We start from the raw sequence: 14,217 nt of genomic DNA, 5'->3' as shown, positions 1-14,217 counted from the left end.
GTGTGGGTTATGCTATTTTGAATCTCGAACTGTTTATATAGTAATTATAAGTTAGTTATGTAAGACTTATGGATTTAACTATATACTCTAGTTATCAACTTGATATATATATATGATGCGTATTTTGGATATATGTGGTTATGGATATAGTTGGAATGTGCTGTTGTTGTTGTCTATGGAAATAGATGTTTATTATTGATACAGGGAATTAATATTCATGTTGGTAAGGTCCTAGAAACAGAGGAGATTCTGTCCGTTTTTCTGAAATTTTGGTCGTTTGGCTTGCTGAGGGACTTGTCCCTTGAGCGCCAGTCATGGCCAGGTTCGGGCCATGACAAAGTGGTATCAGAGCCTTAGGTTTTCCTGTGTAATATGGAGCAAGTGTCCTTTAGTAAGATCACAATTGTGCAAATGGAAGCCGGCCCATTTTCACAAAGTGTGATGTTACTAGAGGCCTATAGGAAGTCATCCTCAATCTTTTGATCTCATAATTCTTTCTGTCTGTCCTATTGTCTTTGAACTGCATATACATATGTCGTTGGTGATCCAATCGCTTTACTTACTCAATAGGTGGAAGATGCCACCTAAGAAAAGACGTGGTGGAGCTGTTAATGCTCCTGATACTGCTGAATCTAATAGGGCAGCTTCTCCGCCACTTGGAGCACTTCGACAAAGGCCAAGGAGCCAAAGGATAGCTGATAGGCGCGAAGGAGAGAACCCCGCAGTAAGAGAGGCTCAACCGGACTTAGCGACTGAATTAAGGGGAATGAATCAAACCCTTAATGCGGTATTACAGGCCCTAACAAATCAAAATAGGGGCGGAGCAGGTATTCCTAGTATGCCAAATTCTCAGCCTCATAGAGTTCATCAATTGTTTGGGGATCAAGAGCCACCAATTGAGAAGTATTTAAAGTTGAATTCGTCCACATTCAATGGAGATTCATTGGATGAAGATCCACAACAATACCTAGAGGACGCAAAGAAAGCTATTCGAGCTCTCAAGTGCACCAAGGAATGGGCTGTTGAGTTAGTATCCTACAACTTGCGTGGTTCGGCAAGATATTGGTATGAGTCTCTTCTTGAGAGCAAAGAAGCAACCGGACTTCCTCCTCCTTCTTGGGAAGAGTTCACTGAAGAGTTTCTCGCTCGATTTTATCCAGCTAACAAGCAAGCAGAAGATGCAATTGCCTTTGAAAGATTAAGGCAAGAAAACATGACATTGACTGAGTATGCTAAGGAGTTTACTAGACTTTCTAAGAGTGCTCCGTACTTGGTGAATTCAGAAGAGATGAAAGTTCGTCGTTTCGTTCGTGGATTGGCAGAACCTATGTTCACTACTCTTATGCCTGAAGTCGGACGCATGTCTTTTAAGGATGTCCTAAACTCTGCTTATGGAATTGAAGCTGGGATAGCAGAGAGAAATGCTTTTAAGGATGTTGGTAAGAAGCCTAAGATGAAGGGACAATTTTCTGGTGGAGCTAGTTCAGGAGGATTTCAGTCTCATCATGGTCAGACTAATCAACAAGGTTATTCGGGGTATCGAGCTCGTCCTCAAACATCTTTCGGTGGGGTTGCTTCTTCTGGATCTGTTCCTATGAGTGTTTCAAGTCCAAGACCTTTTGTTGGGGGCACCCCTCAATCTAGCGGACATGGTTCTAATCAGACAAGACCAACTAAATCTTACTGTCAGCAGTGTGGGATCTACCATTCCGGTATATGTTTCAAGGCTACTGGTGCATGTTTTGGTTGTGGTCAATCTGGTCATCTTAGGAGAGATTGTCCAAATCCTAGAGGAGGCTTTGCCCCAAGTATTGCACGTCCTACAATACCAATGCCATCATCTTCAGCTATGTCTATTGGAAATTCTTCTGGTCCTAGTGGCAGAGGAGCAGGTGGCAGGGGTCAGACTTATAACAGAGGAGGGAGTCAAAGAGGAAGAGGTCAGGCACGTGTGTATGCTTTAACACGTCAAGATGCTCAAGCTTCTAATGCTGTGGTGGCAGGTACTTTACAAGTTTGTTCTTTAGATGCGCGAGTGTTATTTGATACGGGTTCTCATTATTCATATGTATCTCCACATCTTGCATCTCATTTCGATAAACAACCTGAACTGTTATCCCACCCATTTCATGTTGGCACTCCACTTGGAGTCTCCACGGTGGTCCGAGTCGTGTTTCGATTTTGTATTGTTAGAATTAATACGGTTGAAACCTTAGCTGATTTGATCCTTTTAGAACCAATGGAAGATATTGATGTCATCTTAGGCATGGATTGGTTAGCAGCTTGTCATGCTGATGTGGGCTGTTACTCCAAAACTGTGAAGTTTGACATACCGGGTATCTCACCTTTTGTTTTTAAGGGTGATGACTGTCCCACTTTAGCTAGCATCATCTCATCTATGAGTGCTATGCAATTGATGGATAAGGGAAACCAAGGATTTCTGGCAGTTGTTAGAGATGTTGATGCCGAAGTGCCTAGTCTTGATCAGGTTCCTTTAGTTAGAGAATTTCCTGACGTGTTCCCTAATGAGCTACCAGGGATGCCACCTGACCGCGAAGTTGAGTTTTCCATAGAATTAGCTCCGGGAGTCCAACCTGTGTCCATTCCTCCCTATCGTATGGCTCCAACTGAGTTACGAGAATTGAAAGTTCAATTGGAAGATATGCTAGAGAAAGGATTCATTCGTCCTAGCACTTCTCCGTGGGGAGCCCCTGTTCTATTCGTAAAGAAGAAGGATGGAACGATGCGACTATGTGTAGATTATCGTCAACTCAATAAGATAACTGTTCGCAACAAGTATCCATTGCCAAGGATTGATGATTTGTTTGATCAACTTCAAGGAGCTACCTGTTTCTCAAAGATCGACTTGCGTTCAGGGTACCATCAATTGAAGATAAAAGAGGAAGACATTCCGAAAACTGCTTTTCGTACTCGCTATGGCCACTATGAGTTCTTAGTAATGTCCTTTGGTCTGACGAATGCGCCTGCAGCTTTCATGGACTTAATGAATCGAGTCTTCAAACCTTTCTTAGATCACTTTGTTATCGTCTTCATCGATGATATCTTGGTGTATTCGAAAAATGATACGGAGCATGAGTATCATTTGAGGATTGTGTTACAAACCTTAAGGGATCACAAGCTTTATGCTAAGTTTTCTAAATGTGAGTTTTGGCTTGATCAAGTGACATTTTTGGGGCATGTGGTATCAAAAGATGGAATCATGGTGGATCCAAAGAAAGTGGAAGCCGTTCAGAAGTGGCCAAGGCCTACTACAGTGACGGAAATTCGTAGCTTTCTAGGATTGGCCGGTTACTATCGGCGATTCATCAAGGACTTCTCCAGAATTTCGGCACCATTAACCAAGTTAACTCAGAAAAATGTGAAGTTTCAATGGTCAGAAGCTTGTGAGGAAAGTTTCCAGACACTTAAGGCTTGTCTAACCTCAGCACCAGTTCTTGTTTTACCTTCTGGGTCTGGGGGATTCTCAGTCTTTTGTGACGCATCTCGGATAGGACTGGGTTGTGTATTGATGCAGCATGGCCGCGTTATTGCCTATGCCTCACGACAACTCAAGAAGCATGAGCAGAATTATCCAACTCATGACCTAGAAATGGCAGCAGTCATTTTTGCTTTGAAGATTTGGAGACACTATCTTTATGGTGAGACCTGTGAGATCTATACGGATCACAAGAGTTTGAAGTATATATTTCAACAGAAGGATTTAAATTTGAGACAACGGAGGTGGATGGAGTTGCTAAAAGATTACGATTGTACTATTTTGTATCATCCTGGAAAGGCAAATGTTGTAGCAGATGCCCTCAGTAGAAAATCTATGGGTAGCTTGGCCCATATCACTCTTGCAAGGAGACCAATTGTTGAAGAAGTCCATCAATTGGAGGCCGGTGGAATTCAATTTGACCTTGGAGAATCAGGAGTTTTCTTAGCACATGTTCGAGCCCAATCTTCCCTAATAGAACAGATCAAGGCTGCACAACGTGATGACCCGAAACTAAGAAAGCTTATAGAAGATGTTCGCAATGGGAGGAACTCAAACCTTTCTCTTGATCAAGATGTCTTGCGTTGTGGTCAACGCTTATGTGTGCCAGATAACCACGACTTGAAGAAAGCTATTTTGGAGGAGGCTCACAATTCTAAGTATACCGTTCATCCGGGCTCCAATAAGATGTATCAAGATTTGAAACAATTGTTTTGGTGGGAAGGCATGAAAAAAGACATAGGGGTTTTTGTTTCTCATTGCTTAACTTGCCAACAGGTTAAAGCTGAACATCAAAGACCTGCTGGGTTATTGCAACAAATTGAGATACCTGAATGGAAGTGGGAAAGGATTACGATGGATTTTGTAACAGGTTTACCTCGTAGCTTTAAAGGTTTTGATTCAATTTGGGTAATTGTGGATAGAATGACAAAGTCAGCTCACTTTCTTCCGGTAAAAACAACTTTTAGTGCAGCTCGATATGCTCAACTTTATGTTGATGAGATAGTTAAGCTACATGGAATTCCAGTGTCCATTATTTCAGATCGCGGGCCCCAGTTTACCTCTCATTTTTGGAAATCTTTTCAAAAAGCGTTAGGAACTCGTCTGGATCTTAGCACAGCTTTTCACCCTCAAACCGATGGACAATCAGAGAGGACGATCCAGATATTGGAAGACATGTTAAGGTGTTGTGTTCTAGATTTTGGTGGAAATTGGGACAGCTATCTACCTTTGATCGAGTTCTCTTATAATAATAGTTATCAAGCCAGCATTCAAATGGCACCTTTTGAGGCTCTTTATGGGAGAAGATGCAGGTCACCTGTTGGGTGGTTTGAGGTTGGTGAGGTTAAGCTTTTGGGGCCAAATTTGGTACAAGATGCAGTTGAGAAGGTTCGCATAATAAGAGAACGTTTATTAGCAGCTCAGAGTAGGCAGAAGGCCTATGTTGATAACAGAAGGCGTAACTTAGAGTTTTCAGTGGGTGATCAGGTATTTCTTAGAGTGTCGCCTATGAAGGGAGTGATGAGGTTTGGGAAAAGAGGCAAGCTTAGTCCTCGATACATTGGTCCATTTGAGATACTGGACAGAATAGGTGCAGTTGCTTACCGCTTGGCATTGCCGCCTGAGTTGTCTATGATTCATCCAGTTTTTCACGTATCAATGTTGCGCAAATACCTTCCTGACTCATCTCATGTGCTTGCACCACAAGCCATAGAGCTGAAGGAAGATTTATCATTTGAAGAGGAACCAGTGGCTATAGTTGATCGCCAAGTAAAGAAACTACGTTCTAAAGAGATAGCGTCTGTGAAGGTTGTTTGGAAGAATCATTCGGTAGAAGAAGCAACTTGGGAAGTAGAGGACGCTATGCGCGACAAATATCCGTATTTGTTTGAGTCCGAAGGTAACTATCACACTTATCACCGTATATAAATTCGAAATTCGGGGACCGAATTTTCTAAGGGGGAGAGAATGTAGTAACCGACAAAAAAAAAAAAAAAAAAGAAAAGGGGGGAGAGCACGTGGGGGGCACATGCCCCCACTTAAACATTTATTTTCTCTTCTCCGTGCCCCCCCCCCCTCCTTCGACACTCCCCTTCTTTCTTTCATTTCTTCTTTTTATTTCTTCCTAACAACAACACTAAAAATCCTCTCTTCTCTTTCCTTCTCAACTACAATTCCTCATCTCTTCTCCTTGCATCAACTACCCTATATCATCAAACTCACCTTTATCGTCTTGCTTTCTTTTCTTCTCTACTCTACCTCTTTTTATTCAAAATCTTATTTTCTCAAAACCTCCAAATCATGTGATTTCATCTTGATGAGTGAAGGAACCATTCAATCCTTGAGTTCCAATTATTATTGAGGCTTTAAGGTAACTCTTTGACTCAATAATTAGCCATATTCCCAATTCTTGTCATCTCTATATTTATGGGTATGTATAAATCCGAATTAGGGTTATTAGGGTTAGAAAATTTGGGGCTTTTGTTAAGGTGAGCAAGATTATGTTAATTGACAATATTAGTAGCTCACAAATATTATTATTGTCCTATTTCTAGAATTGTAGAATTATTGGACATCAATTGGTAGCTCGTTGACGCGCTCAGAGTTGCTTCCGGTTCTTTGGAATCAAGTTGTGAGTGGATATTATATCTATAATTGTTTTTTTAAATATATTATTATCAATATTTTGTTGAATCATTAATTTTAGAGTTTGAAAATATTTTACTATTGTGATTTTTGAATTTTTGAAATAAATAATGATTCGTGAAACTCACAATTTTATAAAAATACACACGAGACGATATTTATATATTTTGTAAAGCATACATGTTTTTTTTATTTGACTTTATTAAATTTTAATTAAATTTTAGTATGCATTCTTATATATATTTTTGACTTAATATGAAAATTTAGTAATATGTTATAATTATTAGAGATTTGTTATAAATGATTTGGTTTGGATTGGTTGGGGAGACTCTGACTAGAAAACCGTAGTTAACGGCGGTTATGACGTTAACTTAGATGCATCTAACTCAGACCTCAGCTAGCAGGGGCGTTGCTAGCCCAACGTGTAGGCCACACGTTGGATCTGTTATACCGTACGGGCACACTAGAGGAAAGGGCTACCCTTAGAGGTGGAGCCGCCCTAGATGTGTAATATTCGATTTGATTTGACTTCTGGAATGAGAACTCCCATTTCAGTTCATTCTGCTTACTTATTTATCTATTTATTTGCATAGTTACTTAATATGGATTCCTCATCTCTGAAAAGAAGTATAAATTTTCATGGTAAAACTTGTATTGTCTCGTGTGGGTTATAGATATAATGTTTGCTCACTGAGTTGCAAAACTCACCCTATTATATTCTCATGTTTTTCAGATACAGGAGTCATTCCAGGTTCCATTCCACCTGCCCCTCAGTAGATCATAGTCATTTTGGTGAGCCCTTCTTCTTTCCAAGGGCTAAGTATTATGTAATGGAACCTTTGCTCAAAATTTAGATTATGTCAATGCTCCATATGTCACAGGCAGGATCCTCGTGTGGGTTATGCTATTTTGAATCTCGAACTGTTTATATAGTAATTATAAGTTAGTTATGTAAGACTTATGGATTTAACTATATACTCTAGTTATCAACTTGATATATATATATGATGCGTATTTTGGATATATGTGGTTATGGATATAGTTGGAATGTGCTGTTGTTGTTGTCTATGGAAATAGATGTTTATTATTGATACAGGGAATTAATATTCATGTTGGTAAGGTCCTAGAAACAGAGGAGATTCTGTCCGTTTTTCTGAAATTTTGGTCGTTTGGCTTGCTGAGGGACTTGTCCCTTGAGCGCCAGTCATGGCCAGGTTCGGGCCATGACATCATATCTCTGCCCATGTAGCTTGTAATAACTCTAATTTTTACACTAATGCCAGTTTTTTTCAAAATAATATTTTAAAGTGATTAGTTTTATTTTGACGAGTCGACTTCGATCCCCAAAGTAAAATAAATGGTAATATAATTTTAATATTATGTTATTTATTTATTTTACTTGCTTTAATTATAATGGAGCCTAGATAATAATATTAATATTATTATCAAGTCCGACTTTCGCCAGTATAAGTAATTATCGGTATTTCTTGATGAGCTTAGAGTTGTTAATGCTTCCTCAAATATCTTTCATCCTTAAGTTACTAATGTCATTTATATTGGTAACTCATATACATTTAATCATATATATATATATATATATATATATATATATATATTACTTGTATTTTAATATATTCAATTTTCGTAAATATCCATTTCAGATATTTATAACTTGAACCGCTGACTCAGCAGCACACAAGCGCGACCCCCAACCCTTCATTAATGGAACTATGACACCTCAATTACTACTAACCTAATTATCCTTCTATAAATCATAATCATTCATTAAGGCCGAAGCCATTAAGAGAAACAAAAAGAAAGAAAGCCAAACATGGTATATATATATATATATATATATATATATATATATATATACACACACACACACATGTGACACATATCATGTTATTCATTAAACACCATCATCAATTTTTGCTTCATTGTTTCTTCTTGTCACTGAACCATAAGGAAAGGAAATAAGAAAGAGAGAAATCGAATGAGAGAGAGCGTAAATTTCATGGAAACATAAACCTTTCGACTTCAATTTCTTGAGATCCGTAACTCCAATCAAAAACCTAATCCTATTAAAGTATTCGTATCTTCCTCCTCTATGTGTTGGTGTCACTTTTGTTCAGTAGAAGTTGATAGTGGCGTAGCTTCCCTTCCCCTTAAAGTTTGGCCCTTTGGTGTTCTTGGCAGAGGAATTGATTCCTGACGTTTTCTTTTTCAGTTGTTCGGTCAGAAAGCTTCTCCAAAGTTTTGAGTATTTTGATTTCATACGGAGGTAGGGTTACGGTAATTTTTCACCGATTAAATGTGTATTAAATAAGTGGATTGATGTTGTGATTGATTATTGACTGAATTTGCTTATGAATATGTTGAATTTTTATGAAAATCTTGATTATTTGATGTTGATGATGGTTAGGTCAGGGGTACAGCCTTGGACCGTGACTTTATTGATGAAAAAAAGTTTGGGTTATGTTAACAATTGATGAGAAATTGGTGAGATTTGATGGGCGAGAGATTAAATTAAAAGCTGTGAAAAATCGGTAATCGAAAAGCTCGAAAACGGATTTAAAATTAAGTATATATTTTGAAAAATCACAAGAAAAGATTTTGGTTTTGAAAGAATATTTGTCACCAACACAAATATTTATTTTGAATATGAAAATATAGTTTGATAAAATATCAGGGTTATTTCTAGAAATATGAAATTAAATTAGTAATTTTTTTCTAACTATGAAATTAAAAAGTAAAATATTTAAAAGCTTAAAGAATAGAACGTTAATAAGCAGGTTTTGATTTAAAAATAATAATGTTAATACTCTTTTATTATTAATACTATCATTATTTGTATCAATATAATATATTAGTATTTTATTTAAAAGATATTATTTTATTTATGATATAATAAAAGGATAAGCAGAAAACTGACCTAAAAGCTTTAGAAAGACAAATCTAAATTAAGAATCTTTCATTCTCTTTCCATAAGACACTTAGGAAAAGGCAAGGGAATAATGCAAATATAATTTATATTGTGGAATAATAGGAAAGAAAAGAAGAAGAAGAAGAAGAAAGAAAAGAAAAGAAAAGAAAAGAAAAATATTAAAGAAATCTCTGCCTCAGGAGAGCAGAGAGCAAAGATCAAAGGAATATAAAGAACCTCTGCCATAGGAAAGTAGAGAACAAAAAAGAAAAGAATGTAGTAACTAAAGAGGTCTCTTCCCCAGGAGAATAGAGGGCAAAGATAAAAAGCCTTTAAAAGACTGTCTCCCACAAGAGAGCAGATGCGACCTTGTTTGGGCCTTAGTGCCAAATGTATAGTGGGGATGCCCACACACGGAGAACTGTTTTCCATATGTAAGCATATTACAAAATATTTAAAAGTCACATTGTATGCGTCCTGGCCATAAGACTTATATGCACACTGTATGCATCTAAGAAAGCCATATCTGGGACTTGTGCCCGGATAATGTCGGGAGCGGGTAGGCAACCGACACATGAGCTCATGGCCTGTGATAGGAATAAACATGCATCATCCTTGCTATGCATTTGCATTTTACTTGATGATATGAAATTGATTGTGTTGTCTTCTTGTGTTTCTACATTCTTTACTGAATTATTGTGGCTGGTTGCTTGTTTGTGAATCTTGTATAATTGGCTGTGAATTAAATTGAACTATGATAATTCTGACTTAACTAACTACCCCTGACCTTACTAAGAACTCCCCAGTTCTTACCCCATTCCTTTCTCCCCTTCAGATGGAGACCGGAGTCCTATTTTATGAGATGGACCCTCCCTACATATATAAGAATCTCATACAGTATAGATTTTACGTAGTAGCTGCAGAGATTAGGACCCGTATGTACGTTTTACACGACCACCCCTTCCGTCATCTAATTAACACTCCGCACTTTAACCCCGATATGCCTTATGAGTTCCCGTTGTATTGGCTCGACCTGGATGCTCCGTTTCACCCGTTCCATGACGGATGTAACACCCTATTACCCTAAGCCTTACCTGTAGCCATAAAGTGAAGGATAACAAAGTGCCACGACAGTTTTAAAGCTTATACCATACTATATATAGAAAGAAATAGTAATACTAGAAGCCCGATGAAGGAGTAAAAGCTCAAAGTCGCATGAAACAGAAATACAAAATTTGAAATGTTCACCACGATAACTACAAGCGTAAAGACACAAAATACGATGTAGTACAATAATAATCAAGATAGATACATATACATATATATAAGTATGATAGTCAAAAGGATAGCAGCCATAGCCTGTGGAGTTTAGGCCAACTAGTTAAATACAGACATAACAGAATGTTTGATTTGAAATAGCATATTTATTCTGTCTTTCAAGTTTAGCCTCTAAGGCGACAAAGTATAAAGTACAAAAGTGAGAGTACTATAACAAAATATCCAAAACTACAAAAGATGATAAAAGATCCTCCATTCCGTCACCATCTTGCAACTCACCGAGGTGGGTTACGACCTACAGACATAAAAAAAACAATATATAGTGTGAGAATCGGAGGTTCTTAGTATGGTAATAGTGCCCAATATGTAAGATATAAGGTTCCGGGATGCCAAAGGCAATCCTAGAACTTCACATCTATATAGAATATTCAAGCGTAAAACAAATAATTAACTTAAACCAAAAACAGGGTAATATAAACTTAGGAGATTTCTAACTAATACCAAATCACATTGCTATATCCCACAGCCTTCGCCAACCGACCCTCCATGTGATCCCATCTCCACCGCCTTCCTGACCTCCTCAGCACCCGTCAATCACAGATAATGCAAGCAAGTAAAACACAAGTAGTATACATATATAGCAGGTAAATCAACTAGCATTCAGGAATGTTATTCAAATAGGCATAACTCAAGTAATCAAAGCAAGAAAGCATGTAGAAGATGCATATGATGAATGTCTATCCTATTTGGCTCATGATATCACTTGTCGGTTATAGAGCCAATCCTGACGCAAAGTCCGGTCAGCAACTCCTGGATTAGTCTCTCTGTTATGCATACTCAAGAGGAATAATTCCGAGGGATGAGTGCCCTACCACCTTCTCCATCAGAGGGTAACGTTCCGATGGAGAGTGCCCTATTGATGTGTGGAAAACGATCCAACACAAAAATCACTGGCAAGTGGACCGGGTCGCATCAAGTAATAATAACTCACATGAGTGAGGTCGATCCCACAGGGATTAAAGGATTGAGCAATTTTAGTTAGGTAGTTGATTTAGTCAAGCAAACAAGAGTTGATTTGAGTGATTTGTATCCAACAGAAGCTAAATTGCATGAAATTTAAAGGGAGATGAATAATTGACAAGAATTTAAAGTGCAGAAGAATTAAAAGAGCTGAATCCTAAAGTGCAAGTAATATAAATTGCAGAAACTTAGATTGCAAGAAACGTAAATAATTGAAACTTAAAGTGCAAGAAATGTAAATGGCTTGAATCATAAAAGGATCTAAGAACTGGGAGTGCAGAAATTAAATAAGCAAAAGTAAATGACAATTAACAGATAAATGGAAGATGAATTTAGATGCAGCAGATCTAAATAAGAAAAGAAGAATTACTTGAGAAACCAAGCAGAAAGCAAAATGTAGCTCAATTGCAATAGTTAAAGGGAAGTTGAGGATCTCAGGGGTGGAGGAGACTAGAAAACAAGTCTAGATCTCAAGTTCTTCCTTGATCCAATAAGAGAGTAATTGCAAAAGAAATAGAAACAATTGCAGAAGAAGTAGAAGATGAATGCAGTGAAGAGACTTCAAATCCAAAATCACAATTCCTTGAATTATGCAGACAAATAAACAAAGAGAGATCTCAAGGTGAGATTGAAACAGAATTTCTTCAATTCTCCACCCAAGATCCAAAACAAAGAGTAAAAAGTGCAGAAGCAAGAACAAGGAAGAGGAGAGATCAATTCTCCTTCCAAATTCCCAAAATAGAACTCAGAGATCCAAAAGTAAAAATTCAAAAGAAAGTAAAAGTTAAAAATTCTAAATGAAAGCCAAAAGTTCCAAGTTTTTTTCTAAATCAAACTAGCTTCTATTTATACACTTCCTATTTTTAGATTTTAGAATTTGGAGTGGGCTTTTTAATTTTGTGAAAAATTGAATTAAATTGGATTTTTAATTGAATTTTCAGCCCATGTGTTGCTCCCAGGATCAAGCTCGGTTCATGGGGAGAGCTGAGTTTTGGTGTTACTTGTGTGTTGCGCACCAAGCCTTCCCTGGCCGTGCCAAATTGCTAGCGCTCGGTTCTTAGCACGAGCTGAGTTTCAATGCTACTTTGGCCTCCAAATTTTGTGCGCACAGCCCCCCTCCTGGTCCGTGTCAAGTGTGTGTGTGACATGCTTCATATGGCAAGGGAAGTAGCGCTCAGCTCTTGGCAAGAGTTGAGCTTGCTCCTTGTCTTTGGTGAGGTCCCAAGCTCGAACCATTGGGAGAGCATTTGGTGCCCAAATTTTGTGAAGGAAAATAGGGCCAGCGCATGCCTTGAGTGGGAGCTCCTTGGTTCGAAACTTGTGGGGTGCATTTCAGCCAAGTTTGGCTTAATTCCTTGGAGAGTAGCGCTCCCTTACTTCCCCTTGCTCATGAGTTCGAACATCATGGCCTTCATTTGCAAACTTTTCTCCTTGAATTTATTTTGGAGGGTGCCCGATAAAGCTCTTGGCAAGAGCTGAGCTTTGAAGTTTTGCCTTGTTTCCTTTACTATTGAGTAGCGCTCGGTTCTTGGCAAGAGATGAGCTTTCCCTTTGCTTTGCCTTTGGCCTTGGAGTAGCGCTCCTTGTGAGAGCTCTAAGCTCTTGGCAAGAGCTTTGGGCTCTTGCTCCTTTGCTTTCTTGGCCTTGAATAAAGCTCTTGTGGAGAGCTTTGAGCTCTTGGTAAGAGCTCTATGGCTCTTGTTTCATGATGTGCCACGCTTCTCTCCTCCTTGGGCTACGCTTCTTAGGCCACGCTTTCTTGTTTTCTTTTTTTCTTCACCTACAAATAATCAAAACAACCAATCAAAGTATCACCAATTTCACAAGGTTTAAAATTTATTCAAAAACCAATTAATTATAGCTTAAACTTCATGATTTTGTGTCAATTAAAGGGTGGTTGATTGATTCAATGAAACCATGCACTTCCACTCCAAATTAATTACTTACAATGCAAGAAAGTGCATAAAACCTAATGAAACAAGTGAAAATCCTTGAAAAGCTAACATATGATGACTTGTCATCATAACACCAAACTTAAAACTTGCTTGTCCCCAAGCAAGCACTTATCATAAGAGAAGATGAAATGAAACAGAGAAGTATGCATGTCCTTATTTAGCAGATAGTTGAACTTGGTTCATGGGGTTTTATGCAGACAATGGTAGCTCATTTATTACTTGCTACTATATAAACAATGTTTCCTCAAAGGTTCATTAAAGTTGCTGCTACAATGCTTTACTTTTTGGTTAATCCTTTGCTAATTTTTCCTTCTTTATTTTGCTTAGAGAGCTTATTACTTATTGAAGGCTTGGTGGCAAATGTTGCAGCAGCCTTTGGCTTAGTTGTGCTCAACATTCCTTTACCACAGACACATGGCTCACCTTTTTCTTCCTAGGATCATTGATGCCCAGCATCTCTTTGGATAACTAAGTGTTTTGTAGCTAGGTTGCTCTTTATTGTGGACTTTCAGTTGGCAATCCCAAATCAGTTGATCTAAGTGGCCAAGTTTTGAAATACTCCTTAGAACTTACTTGTCCAAGCATATCCTAGTACAAAAAAAAACACCACAGGCATGTGTCCTAGGGTCCAAGCTATTGGTGTCTAGCCTTATTGTTTGTTTCTTTGCCAATTCTTAGCTTTTCTTCTTTTTTTGTTTCTTTTTCTTTTTGTTTTGATTCATTCTCAAGGGACTTTCATTAATTGAAAGATTATAGCAACAAACTAACTTAAGCTTCAAGGAACATGTCATTATGCAGGATTTATTTTATGAACTATCAATTGGATCAAACAAATACCACCACTAACTTTCATCCTAACTTTTGCAACATTGAACATTCACTTTTCTAATTCAAAT

General features: G+C 38.0%; 1 protein-coding gene across 1 annotated transcript; it reads left to right on the top strand.

Moving 5' to 3' along the window:
• The first annotated feature begins 532 nt into the window (after positions 1 to 532).
• Positions 533 to 4,364, top strand: LOC140178585 (uncharacterized). Its single transcript, XM_072215779.1, has 2 exons — positions 533 to 4,185; positions 4,274 to 4,364. The coding sequence occupies exons 1-2, from the start codon at positions 533 to 535 to the stop codon at positions 4,362 to 4,364; spliced, it is 3,744 nt and encodes a 1,247-aa protein (XP_072071880.1).
• The last annotated feature ends 9,853 nt before the right edge of the window (positions 4,365 to 14,217 follow it).

This window comes from Arachis hypogaea, chromosome 14, assembly GCF_003086295.3.
Source record: "Arachis hypogaea cultivar Tifrunner chromosome 14, arahy.Tifrunner.gnm2.J5K5, whole genome shotgun sequence".
In the NCBI taxonomy this organism is placed as follows: Eukaryota; Viridiplantae; Streptophyta; class Magnoliopsida; order Fabales; family Fabaceae; genus Arachis; species Arachis hypogaea.
The sequence above is the reverse complement of the archived record's forward strand: the minus strand, read 5'-3'. Positions and strand labels throughout refer to the sequence as shown.